This window comes from Marmota flaviventris, chromosome 6, assembly GCF_047511675.1.
Source record: "Marmota flaviventris isolate mMarFla1 chromosome 6, mMarFla1.hap1, whole genome shotgun sequence".
NCBI classification, from domain to species: domain Eukaryota; kingdom Metazoa; phylum Chordata; class Mammalia; order Rodentia; family Sciuridae; genus Marmota; species Marmota flaviventris.
Genome location: NC_092503.1, coordinates 106,745,012 through 106,757,436, shown reverse-complemented (window position 1 = coordinate 106,757,436; position 12,425 = coordinate 106,745,012). Strand labels below are relative to the sequence as shown.

Here is a 12,425-nt window from a genome sequence, read left to right as displayed (position 1 = left end):
AACTTTAGTTGTTGAAATAATATATTTAAAGATACAACTTACAGAGTATTATGAAAACTTCATTTTTACTCTTATATCTGACAAATTCTTTTTTTTTTTTTTTTTGGATGCTTTTGTTTCTTTGTATGAAAATACTCAATTTCCCCCCTTCAAACCAAAGCCTTCTTCCGGGTCTAACTGCCCTTTTGATCTACTGTACGTGTTTTCTCTTTTCATTTGAGGTTCATTTCCTACAAAACAAAAACAACTATCATTCTACCCTCTCACAAAAAGCCTACATTTGCAGTGTCTGAGTCTTTACCTTCATTTCATTCTTTAACCCCTTGCATTTTATTAGGTTTACTGATGCCACACCCATTTTTTCTTCTTCAGTTTCTGCACATTTCAAATTTTTACTGTTTTCTCTTTGTCAGAGGTTTGTTGTAGTAGGGTGATACTTGTTTCTTGTCTAACTTCTCTTTCTTTTTTGTTTCTTGAACCTTAAATGTAAATATTCCTTAACTACTATCCTTTGCTCTTTTTTTCTATGCATTCACTGTTTGAATTCATTTGCAACAGTGAATCTAGTGATTAGCTTTAATGCATCTCCCTCTAAATCTAATTCTTGTATTCCCAGTTTCTGTTAGTCTCCCTGGATGTTACATGGTGAACTTACCATATCTCCAGGGAAATATTTTATTTTCTTCTTTTGTTTTTTTGACTTCCTGTTTCTGTTACCCTTCTGGTCACACAGACATGGTACTTACCCTCTCTTCTAATTCTATTACTTTCAGTTCTATTTGCTTTACCTTCTAACTTTTATCTCAACACTCTCTTGTTCTGATGTTCTTTATTTTCTATTGAGCTTGCTCAAGTTTCTCCAATTTTATTGCAGATTAATCTTTCCTTGCTCGGGTACTTTCAAAAGTTTTCTGTTACTTGTTGAATAAAGTTCAAAATTCTCAACTTGGTGTGTGAGGTCTTCTATTATTCTAGTCCTAGTTTATCTTTCTTTCTTAATTTCTGATCCTCCATTGTGCCTTAACAAGTTGATACATCTGAATTTTCACTCTTCCTAAATTGTCTTCTTGCCTCATCTTCTAATGCTCATTCTATAGATTCTTAAAGACCTGCTCAAAGAATCACATTTATTAAGTTGGTAGTAGTCTTCCTTTGACAAGAAGTTTTAATTTTCATCCAAATTCACATTTCCTCTAGTTTTTAAAGACATGTATAAATCATAATTTTCAATCTATTACTGTACTATTTGTTTTGTTCCATTCCTTATTGTAAGACTGTTTAGAGTGAGATCCATGTCTGTTTCATCTTTGTCCATCACTCCTAACAGTGCTACACACTTACTAGATACCTAATAAATTATTGTTGTATTAATGAATGTTAGAGGAAACGTGTTTAAAATACACCTTAAATTCACAGCATGTAAATTGGTAGAAATTGAGAAATTTAAAAAAAAGTTTCTTGACTTTTTTTTATATATACATGCTGATATTCATATATGAAAATAAGATAAGCAAGAGGAATGTTTGTCTCATAAAAATTATGAAAGGAATCTAATGAATTCTTTTTTGAAGAATTTAATTTTTCCAACATGATCAGATGTTACCCTCCTATAGAACTGTATTTTTTCTCCCTAATGGGCAAAGTTTGACCTCTGTGTTTGTAAAAGCAAATTTAAGTCATTAAAGTTTTAGGATCATATAGTTAAAGAAATGTTTGCAGAAAGATTAGATGTAGTATTTTGAAATACTATAATATTAGTACTATATAATACTAAATTACACTTGGGGGCGATAAAAAAGGAACAATGAGGAGGGTAGATAGCAATATAAGATTTTGCTTGATAACTAAAATTTATGTCAGAAATCACTGTTTGTATGGAGTAGTACTGACTTTGAATGAAGGATTATTCCTCCCATTTTTATTCCCTCTTTTGCCAACTTATTTCTTACTGCTTTCTGTGCATTCTTGCCTATTTTCACTTATCTTTGGAAACAAGACAGTAATAGTACATGAAGAGGATGATTTAAAGATATTTTATCTCAATTGAGACTGTAAATTGAGAATTGTTCTCATTCAATACTGCCAAAACATTTAGTGTATAATTATGTTATTAAAAGAAAATTTAAGAATGATATCAGGAGAGATCCTGAAGTTAATAAACCATATTTGGATGGTTGGCATTACTTAGGAGATTGTGACCACATCAGAATTATACTTTACGACTAAGTCAGAGGTTAACTGATGCACGCGTTGCTTATGTGCATTGTTGAAAAAGAGGCGATATTATCAGGAAAAAGCAAGGAAGTGAAAGGTAAAGAAAACATTGGTGAATTGGGAAGAAAGTACAAAAACTGGACAATATAGACATAGACTTTACTAATACAAATCCTATGCCACCAGTTACTGATGTAGAAATATTGACTTACTATTTAATGTCTTTTAGCCTCAACTTAGGCATTTGTAGTATGTGAAAATTAAGTATCTCTTTGTAGTCATTATGATCATTTTTTTTTTCCTTTCTCTTAAGTGAAGGGGCCCTTCTCCTAAAGGTGGAAATATTTCTAACACATTGTCTGAATCTTGGATATATTTCTGGGCTTTAGAGACATTTTAGTACCTTCTGTTTATAGGTGGGGAATTTGAAAGGAAGTAATGTTAAGCAATTTACCAGTAATACATAGATAGTGAAAATCATGGAATATAAACTGGTCCTTTATTTTTTATACTATTCTACACTGCCCCCTTTGTTTAATTACATATACATGTACATTTTTTAATTTGATTTCCAGAGTTCTTTTGTTCTTTATAGAATAATTTTCTTAAAATTCTTTTAAATTTCACATTACTTAATATTGTTCTGGCTGTAAGAATTACAGTTGATATTTTTCTTGTTGTTCAGTGCTTCTTTGGAACTTGTACTGTGACATTTTTCTTCTGTTGAGCATTTACTCAATATTTATTACACCATGGGAAACTGGATTTTAGATCTGGAAATTAAAATCTACTGGCTTAAAAAGTATGATCAAACGTTAATGACATATGTCAAAATAATTTGCACTAATGTGTATTTTATCTGTTTCCCAATTTATATTTATTTTAGATGGAAATAGAGAAACTGAAAAAAGCTGTCCTGTCTTCTTGAAGTGTTCCAGGGATTCAGATGCAACAATATGAACTTCCATCGACTTGTTACTTAAAAATAACAAACGCTGATGTTGTGATAATGAAATATGAGTATATGAACTATATTATGTATTAAAAAGTTAGGGGGTGGGTGTTTTTTTAATATATATATATATATATATATATATATATATACACACACACACACACACATATATATATATATATATATATATATATACACACACACACACACACATATATATATATATATATATATATATATATATATATTTAGTTTTGCCAATATGAAAAAAAAAGAGGCCTTATTTCTTACTGTGCTGGGATTGCAAACATTATTTTTGTTTGTTTGCTTGAAAATACTACTGAATCTGTATAAAAAGGAAAGAAAGTTCATAATTTTTTTATTGAAACTTGTAGTATTATTTTTAAAGAGATCTATACTATAAATATGGTGATATCTTTACAAGTAATCTGTAAGATAAACTATTTGAGAGCGACAGATTAGCTTTATAGTAACTATAGTCACTACTTTTCCCATGATACATTAAGGGATATAAACTTTGTAAATATATACATATTTTTACTTTTAGCTTCTTACCCAAGATTACACTGTTGTGCCTGTTTGTCTGCAGTGCTGTTTTTAATTTGGGTGATGAAATAGGAGTTTCCTAGCTATAAATCAGATTACTCACCCATGCATACAGTAATAACTAATGAAATAATAAAAACAGTTTCAACTTTGAGTGTTTTATATTGCTTGCACTATAGGATTCATAAAAGGAATTTAGTTAAAATGTAATGGATTGTTAAACATGAGCTTTATTATAAGTTCATTAGTTCTAAGGAATCTAAAAACATCAATTTAATCCTTTACTTGTGCCTAGAAACTACAGCACATATGAAATAGTTAACACCAGCCTTATTGCTGTACTTTCTTGCTTGTTTTACAGTCTCAAATATTTCATTATCTTTAGTTCTTCATACTCTTCCCTCTGACTTTTAATAATGTAATATTAGGAAAACAAAATCCAAATCTTTTCAGAACCTCATGTAAGGCTTCATACTGGGACAAGTTGTCATTATGTAAATACTCAGGTTTTACAGTGTATAATTTACATAATAGGCCAAACTAACTCCTGGAGATATTTTGGAATGTTATTTAGATTAAAAGTTTAGAAAGGGTGTTAGTATATCATAAAATATAATATTACAGCTTATTTAAACCAAATATAGTTGATCATATTGAAAACCAGATTTTCACAGAATAGGTGAATCAGCAATTTCTTCAGAGTCATTTATGAACAGTTGAACATTTCAGAATGTTATATTCTATACATAATATGTCTAAAAACTTATGTTTATTTAAAATTTTGAAATTTTTCATTTGAAAAAAAAAAAAGGCATCCAGCTGTACTATAGGAAATGATTTTGAGTACCAAGTTATCATGCTTCCATTTTTTTTTTGTTTTTGTTTTAAACCACCCAATGTTTTTTCTTTACATTTTTTTAATCTCAAAAGTATGGAAATCTTGTGTAAATGAAATTCTTACTGTTTAAAAAAGATATAAAAAGAACTGAAGTAGAAAATAATAGAAATGCCAATACACAATTACTTAATATTTAAGTCACAATGTTTGGGCTTTGGAGGAAATTTAATTTTGCTTTTTGAGTGTGTACATTTTAACTATTTAATGTCTTTGGGCTCTTCTAATGAGATCACTACTGAACAAAATTGTTCCTTTTTGTTTTTAAATGATTAGTCAAATGAATGATTGCCTTGTTAAATAAATTATATCATCAATTAATGACAGTCTTTAGGTAAAAATAAAAATATTGCATCCTAGATACCATATCTTCCAGCTTTCTCATTGGAAGATGTACTAAGTTATCCCTACCTACCATAACAATGAGGTGAGAGAAGGTTCCAGCAGATTTCAGGTTATTCATGAAGGTTTTTTGGTCATTTTTCTGTAGTATATTTGACTTTCCTTCTTCTCAGAATATAAAACTCATTGAAGTTCTCTCTGCTTTTCTACCCTTGACAAAATGTAAGGAAAACCAAGCAAGCTTGAAATTAAGGGGAAAACGATTCCTTTATCATAGTTTACCAGTATTTGCTCTTTATATGAAGACTTTCCTAAATTTCATGTCACAAAATGGTATGTAATAGTAATAGCTTTTATTGGAGGTGAAACATTAGTTCCCACCCTCCACTCCCTATTTGTGAGTATAAATGACAGAAAAGATGAGTCTGTTGTTGCCAAATTATTAGTGAATGTATAGTTCAGGTTTGCTATGCTTTGAAACACATAATACTAATTTTCTAATTGTATCCAATGTTACTTTTTTGTGTTGTGACCACTAAGCTTCTGTCTTATAAGCTGTTACCTCTACAGAATTTTATAGAACTTTACTGAAAAGTCTAAAGATGCAGAGAGAGAATGGGTCTTGTGGAACCAGAGGATCCCTTTTTTTTTTTTCTTTTTAAAATTAGCTCCTTACTGTGATTACAGGGGGAAAAAAAAATTCAAGTGCTCTGTAAGTTTTTTGGTAAATTTTTTATGCTTGCATTTAAACTTGAAATGTATGAGCAGAATGAGACAATCAGTTAAAATCCAAAACGAGAAGTGTTATAATTGAATGGCCTTGTTTTGCTGTAGCAATAAAATGACCAAGTGCAATGACTTAATAAAATCATCTTTTTAAAGTTGCTGCTATGAATATTTTTAGCTATAAAATTTTATCCTTGTTTTAGCCTGACTTGCCTTCAATAACTATTATGTAATGTGGTTGCTGTTGTAATCTAACATTCCAAAACACACACATACAAAACACACACACACACACACAAACACACACACACACACACACACACACACACACACACGAGGAATCTCAGAATAGTATATTTACTGACTTGTTTACAAGTGTTGTAAAAAAAAAAAAGGATGCTTTTTCCTCAAAATAAAACTCAATAATAAAAGAATCGTATCGCTATTTTTGTCAGTTTTTGTTATTATTAACTTTAGCATATGTTTATTTTAGAGTGATGAATATTTATAATTTGAATTTTCCAAATAAAAGAAACAAATAGAAAATGAAAGTATTAAAGCTTCTAGGCCTGTGTGACTTTTCTTGTATCTTTCGAAATATGTCATTTCATCTGAAACTGTAAGACATTTCCTACCTTCCAGGATTATGGGGATAATTTGAAGTGATTTATATAAAGTGCCTTGTGAAGTGCTTGGGATACAGTTGGTTTAGAAAAAAATGAAGTTTCAAAAAAGCATTTTACAGTGTTGGATGTGATGTAATGAGATGGATAAGGTTAAGAGAGAGGAGGTATAGTATTTTCACTCCCTTTGATTTTGAGTACAGTATCACATTATATGGGGAGATACTACATTCTTCTATCTGTATTATATTCTTTGAATGGTAGCTGCTATCATCTTAGTTTCTACCTTCCAATAATTGCTCCCAGTAGGTGGAGTACTTAGCTCAAATTGAGTTTTAAAGTTAATCAGAGAGCAAGATTTTGGAATTTGGAAACAAAAAGCTAGTGTCAGCCTGAAAACTCTCCATACTTATATTTTTCTGTCATGGAATAGCTAATTGGAAAGAACAAAATTTAGTAAAGCATTGAGATGGAAACAGAATCGTAAAAGGATTTTGAAACTGATTATAGTCATTCTGGAACCTCAGTTACCTGTTGCTTGGTTCCTGAAGCACAAATTTGCTCATAAGCTTGTTGGGTTTCTGGCTCACAACTGAAAAAGTCCTGACAGATATAGAAAAGATTGAATCAAGATAGATAGCAAGGCACCAAGGATCTCACTTAGTGGTAGAAAGCACTTGCCTATCATTGTAAAGCTCTGGGTTCATTCACCAGTACAAAAACAAACCAAAAAACCTAAACATGCCCCATGTATTCATGCTAGAAATATGCCACATACAAAGCTCAGACTTTCTAAAAATTACTATGAAGTAACTATGAAGCAGTATGGATATAAGTATGTCAAATCATTTAAGTAAAAAAAAAAATCTAAAAATTTTGAGTTGCTTTTTAATTGGCCTGCATAAACATTAGACAAAAATTAAGCCTTGCAGGCACATGGTGATAACTTGACTATAGAATTTTAGTGTTTGAGGAGATATTAGAGATTGTCCAATCCAAACCTTATGAGATAGTTTTATGTGAGGATAAAGTCTTCAAATTTAGTTCTATTCTAAGAAGTAAAAGCAGATGACAGTTTAACTGAAATAGCTTTATTAGGTTCTATTACTTTCAAGATTCTATTACTAAGATTCAAGAGAGACTGGGTCTGGGTATTACAATATTTTCTGGACCTCTATTAATGCGTCATGAAATTATGAGAAAAACTATTGAACAGAGTAGGACAAAGCAAGGCATTTCCTTATGGGTGTGTGATGATAACAGTTGAGCACTAATTGCATGCTGAGACAGCAATTCTACCCACCATTGCATTTACACCATCAGTATAGATTTCAACACACACACACACACACACACACACACACACACACACACACACACAAAACAGCTGACATTGTGGGCTGGCCTAAAATAACCTAGCATATAGTTCACAATCAGTAATTTGGGGGTTAGGGGGTTGGGGATTGAATCCAAGGATGCTTAACCACTGAGCCACATCCTCAGCCCTTTTAATTTATTTAGATGCAGGGTCTCACTAGGTTGCTTATAACCTCCTTAAGTTGCTGAGGTTGGCTTCAAACTTTTGATCCTCCTGCCTCAGCCTCTCAAGCTTCTAGGATTACAGGTGTGCACCACTGTGCCTGACTCTCCATAAATGTTTTGTAGATGAATTAATAAAAGAAAGCAGAGGTTGTGTCTGTTTTGACCCCCTTCTGCCTTTTCATCTCTCCTCTTCAAATATTTAAGTATCCTAGTTGAAATCCACTGCTATCTCACCAATTGTTATTAAGTAGCTATTCCAGGAACTCTGTTAGGCTCTTCAAATATGTTAAATATTTTATACTGGATTTTAAGTGGTCTGTTTAATTACACCAAGGCTTATCTTTAGAAATAGAGGGGCTGGGATTATAGCTCAGCGGTAGAGCACTTGCCTTGCCCTTGTGAGGTACTGGGTTTGATCCTCAGCACCACATAAAAAATAAACAAAGATATTGTGTTCATCTTAAAAAAAAAACAAAAACAGAAATAGGAATCCTGTCAATATGATGTAACAAGCACTGTTTCAACTTACCACTTTCCTAATTATTTCGCCATTCAACAGTTCTGTGTGATGTTTTTTTTATTCTTCACAGAAGAGTGAACCAATTCAGGAAGATTAAGCAACTTGACCAAGGCTTCTGAGCTAGTAAGGGATGGAACTAACCTCCCAGCCCAGACAGCGTGATTTTGGAGCTTATTCTCTTGATCATATATGCTTTATTATTGGCACTCTCGAGATAATGAGTATGAAAGAAGCCTAAATAGGGTATTCAAATTTTTTACTACTTTTATGAATCTTCTCTGAGCATCAAATCTTTCCATTGGTAGAACAATCATTTTAGTTATCCCAGTCCTTTAAGATTCCTCTGTGTGATATGATCACACATAAGATTTTAGTTAGCATTTTTCCTTTCTTAGTGTACACCTCTACAAATATGCTTTTCATGGGTTTTCAGTGAAGACAAAAAAAAAAAAAAAAAATCTACTTTACTTCCGTAAAACAAACAACTGACCACTAGATGGCAGTCAAAGCTTGGCTTCTTTGGTTTGTCTTGAGTAAAACACAAATACATGTAGAACCTGCAAATAAATCATGCAGGGCTTCAACCCAATGAATTCATTCAGAGCTGGGACATAACCATCTCACTCCCCTAGCCCAACCTCTTCCTCAAGAAAAGTGCCACATAATAGAGGATGAGAGGTGAGGGTTTGGAATCAGATCAATCTGGCTTTGAAAACTTGCTCAAAAATTAGTAGCTCTGGGCACTTAGCAAATCACTTCAAATTTTGCCACTTACCTATAAAAGATGCCCCCAAAATTGTTACTACAGTTTAAAGCCTTTTCCTTCTTGTTATATACTCAGAGGGAAGAGAGAGGGGATCCTGTGGTCTGAGAAAACAACCAACTCACAGCAATAGCAACAAATAGCTGGACGCTATTTCCTTGAAAGATCCTTTAACCCCAGGTTGCTGCAGGGTTTTGGTTCCTTCCTCCATGCTATTTGCCACTGACAGCTCTGGATTATCTGGGAGCAGCTCCTTTTTCTAATGTGCTCCTTCTTTAACCAACCTCCAAAGAAAACAAATCCTCTCTATGGTTACTTATGTAACAAACTCACAAAATAACCTGCACCCTGGACTTCTCAAAGAGTTACTGGTAAGGCATCTCTGACTTTTCTACTTCTAGCTTCTCCCCAAGGGCCTTGTATAAGTTCCACACAGCCCAGTCCATTCCAAGCAGTGGTCGGGGGAGAGAACTGGTGCCACCATCATGCCTAAGAAAGAAAATCTATTTTCAGCTTGAATTCTGAATAGGAAATATTTTGCTGTCCAAAAGGAAGTTAATGTGTCCCTCCTGGTACTACATGACTATAATGTCACAGAAACTGGGAACCATGTTACCCTAGAAAGGACGTGGCTATCTGAATGACTCTAGGTGTGAAACATGTTATTTAAGAGGTTAGAACAATGTGACATCACACAGCTCTTTCCACTAACAACAGCCAGTTGTCTGCAGAACACTAGGGGAAAGCAAAACCTTCCACATAGAGCTCTGAGTCTTGGTTCAGAGCTTAGGCAGTGATTTTGAACAAGTGACAAAACTAGCAATTGTGATTTTTAATATAATAAAAGTCCTGGAGTATGAGAAAAACAACAGGGGACACATAAATGTATTCAATGTAAAAGGGATTGTTTTCCTCAGTCTCACCAAGATTATCAACAGTCCTATTGGAGGGAGGGAAGTGGAGAATGAAATAAAATAATAAAATAAAACAATTATTTTTAGTTCCTTGAGTATATATGTAATGTAAAAATGTCTTTGTTGATTTCATCTTGATCTAAGCTTTTGTTCTCACAGCAGGAAAGAAAGAGAAAAAACATTGTGATTCAAAGTCAATGATCTTGTCTGGTTTAAAACAAGGAGCAATCAAGATGAAGTTCTTCTCAAACTATTTCTCTAATGGGACCCACCTGCCTTTATTCTCAGTTGGTGTCAAGGTATCCTCTTGGCAGCAGGAGGAGGCAAGACCTCAGGTCTGTGTGCTGTCCTGTAGCCTTCATTGGTCCCCGGGGAGTGTCTTCACTACTCAGCTCATGGCCTTCTGTCCCACATGCACGGAGTTGTGATTGATCCTGCCTAGTTCTTCACGGTATCACACTGTTATGCACTTGATTCTCACAAAAACCTTCAATAACAAGTTCCTGAATGCAGCACCTGTGCATCCTAACTCAATTTTCCCAATAGCTTTATCCTCCTTTGACTTAGTTATCCACAAATTTCTGGGACAAGCTGCCAAGAAAAAGGAGATTGTTGTCTCACACCTATCTGATTAGACTTTTGCCTGTGCTCTTAACTGCTCTTTGTCTTGACTCAACATCAAGTAATAAACCAGGCCTTTCATGAGTCCTCCCTAGGAAACTTGAAACCTGACAGATATATCCAGGGAAATGAAGCATTGGCCCTTTGTGGATCTCCTTAAGCACAGCGGTGTGTTTTTGAGCCCTTATAGCCCTCTGCCTCTTTTCCTTCCCAGCTCAAATTTAGTGGCATAGAACAATAGAAACATTTTGTGCTGGAGCTCAAAAGTCCAACTGGAACTCCCTAGGCTGAATCAATGTGCATGCAGGCTATGGTCCTTTCTTGGGGCTCTAGTGAGGGATTCATGTTATTCCATTTTCCAGTCTTAAGAAGTTGCTGGCATTTCTTGGTTTATGGCCTCTTTTCTCCATTTCCAAAGCCACCAATGGACACCCCCTTACTAGTTTTTCACAAACGTATCCAATATAGTAGTTTGTAGATGTGCAAACAAGGGTGGAATGCTTACAAGGCATCATTCAATCTTCCAGGATAGCCACATCTCCCTGCCTTTGCTTTCCTCTCCATGTCTAAGAACTCTTATGATTATGTTGGGCTCACCTGGAGGATCCAGGCTTTCTGCCCCAACTTGTCCTACCTTAATAATATCTGCAAAATTCCTTTTTCCTGTAACATGTTCACAGGTTCTGGGGACTAGGTCACAGTCATCTTCGGAGGGAGGGCAATTGTTCTGCCTACCACAGGCCCTGCTTCCTACCAGACTGAAAAGTTCCTGTATCTTTGGCCTTCCTTACCGTGTGCAATGGTATTCACCCTTCCCTTGTTTCTGGAAGTGATATGGAAATGCTTCAGTGAACAAATTCTGCTCACCAGTGAGAGAGTACTTTTTAGGGGGTATATTATGAAAAATCCCCATTATGAATAATGATTTGCTCACGGAGTTCTCATGCCAGACTTGGGACTATGTTATAACCATTTACATCCTTTTAACTGATATCATCCTCTGAGGTAAGAAAAAAACAGCATTAATTCTTATATAGTAGATGGCTGGACTGGTTGAATGATACCTTTCTGTTGTAACCAAGACTCCTAGGAAATAGAAACTTTGTAGTGTTATCAGTTTTAAAATTGTTTTGCTGTTGCTGTTTTGTTTTACAGATTTGTGTTTTCTTTTGGCCTTATCTGTTGTCTACTTGGCATCATGGCCACATATTGCTATGGTCTTCTTTGCAGCACAGGTGAGAAGCTAGAAAGAACATACCCTGGAATTTCTTTCTCCTGGGGGTTGGGAGGCAAAATGGAAGCAGTGATTATTCTCCAGGTGCAGTGGCAGATACACATATGGGCACACTATGGACGGAGATCAGAGCAGGCAGAGCTGCTTCTGAGATCCCCCACATGGGAGCTAGAGCAGTTTATTGGAAATTACTGCTTCAAAATTCTTCTTGGATTCCTTCAAGCATGGCTGTGTCTTTTGAGCACTTTGTTTCTCTCTTGCCAGTTTCCTCCCCATGGAGTCGCAGGGAATTCTAGAAGGCTCTGGAATTTGTAACCAGCCCCTGTGATAAATATTCTTTTACATGAATACCTGGAAACATCTTGTTTCTTTAAGGTAAAAGCCCAGAAGTGGCATTACCAATTGGGTAATGGTATGAGCATTTTCAATGCTTTTGATACATCTGTCCAGTGATTCCTTAAATGAATTGTTCCAATTTATACTCCACACATCTCAACAAAGCTTAGCCC

The 12,425-nt window shown here is 34.4% G+C and overlaps 1 protein-coding gene across 2 annotated transcripts in view; it reads left to right on the top strand.

Moving 5' to 3' along the window:
* Cd2ap (CD2 associated protein) overlaps positions 1 to 6,144 on the top strand; it is a 129,510-nt gene extending 123,366 nt beyond the window's left edge. For both annotated transcript variants that reach the window (XM_071613330.1, XM_027938246.2), the window contains one exon: positions 3,101 to 6,144. In XM_071613330.1, coding sequence (XP_071469431.1) covers positions 3,101 to 3,142 — 42 coding nt within the window. In that variant the 3' untranslated portion in view covers positions 3,143 to 6,144. The remainder of the gene's footprint in view (positions 1 to 3,100) is intronic.
* Positions 6,145 to 12,425: the final 6,281 nt, after the last annotated feature.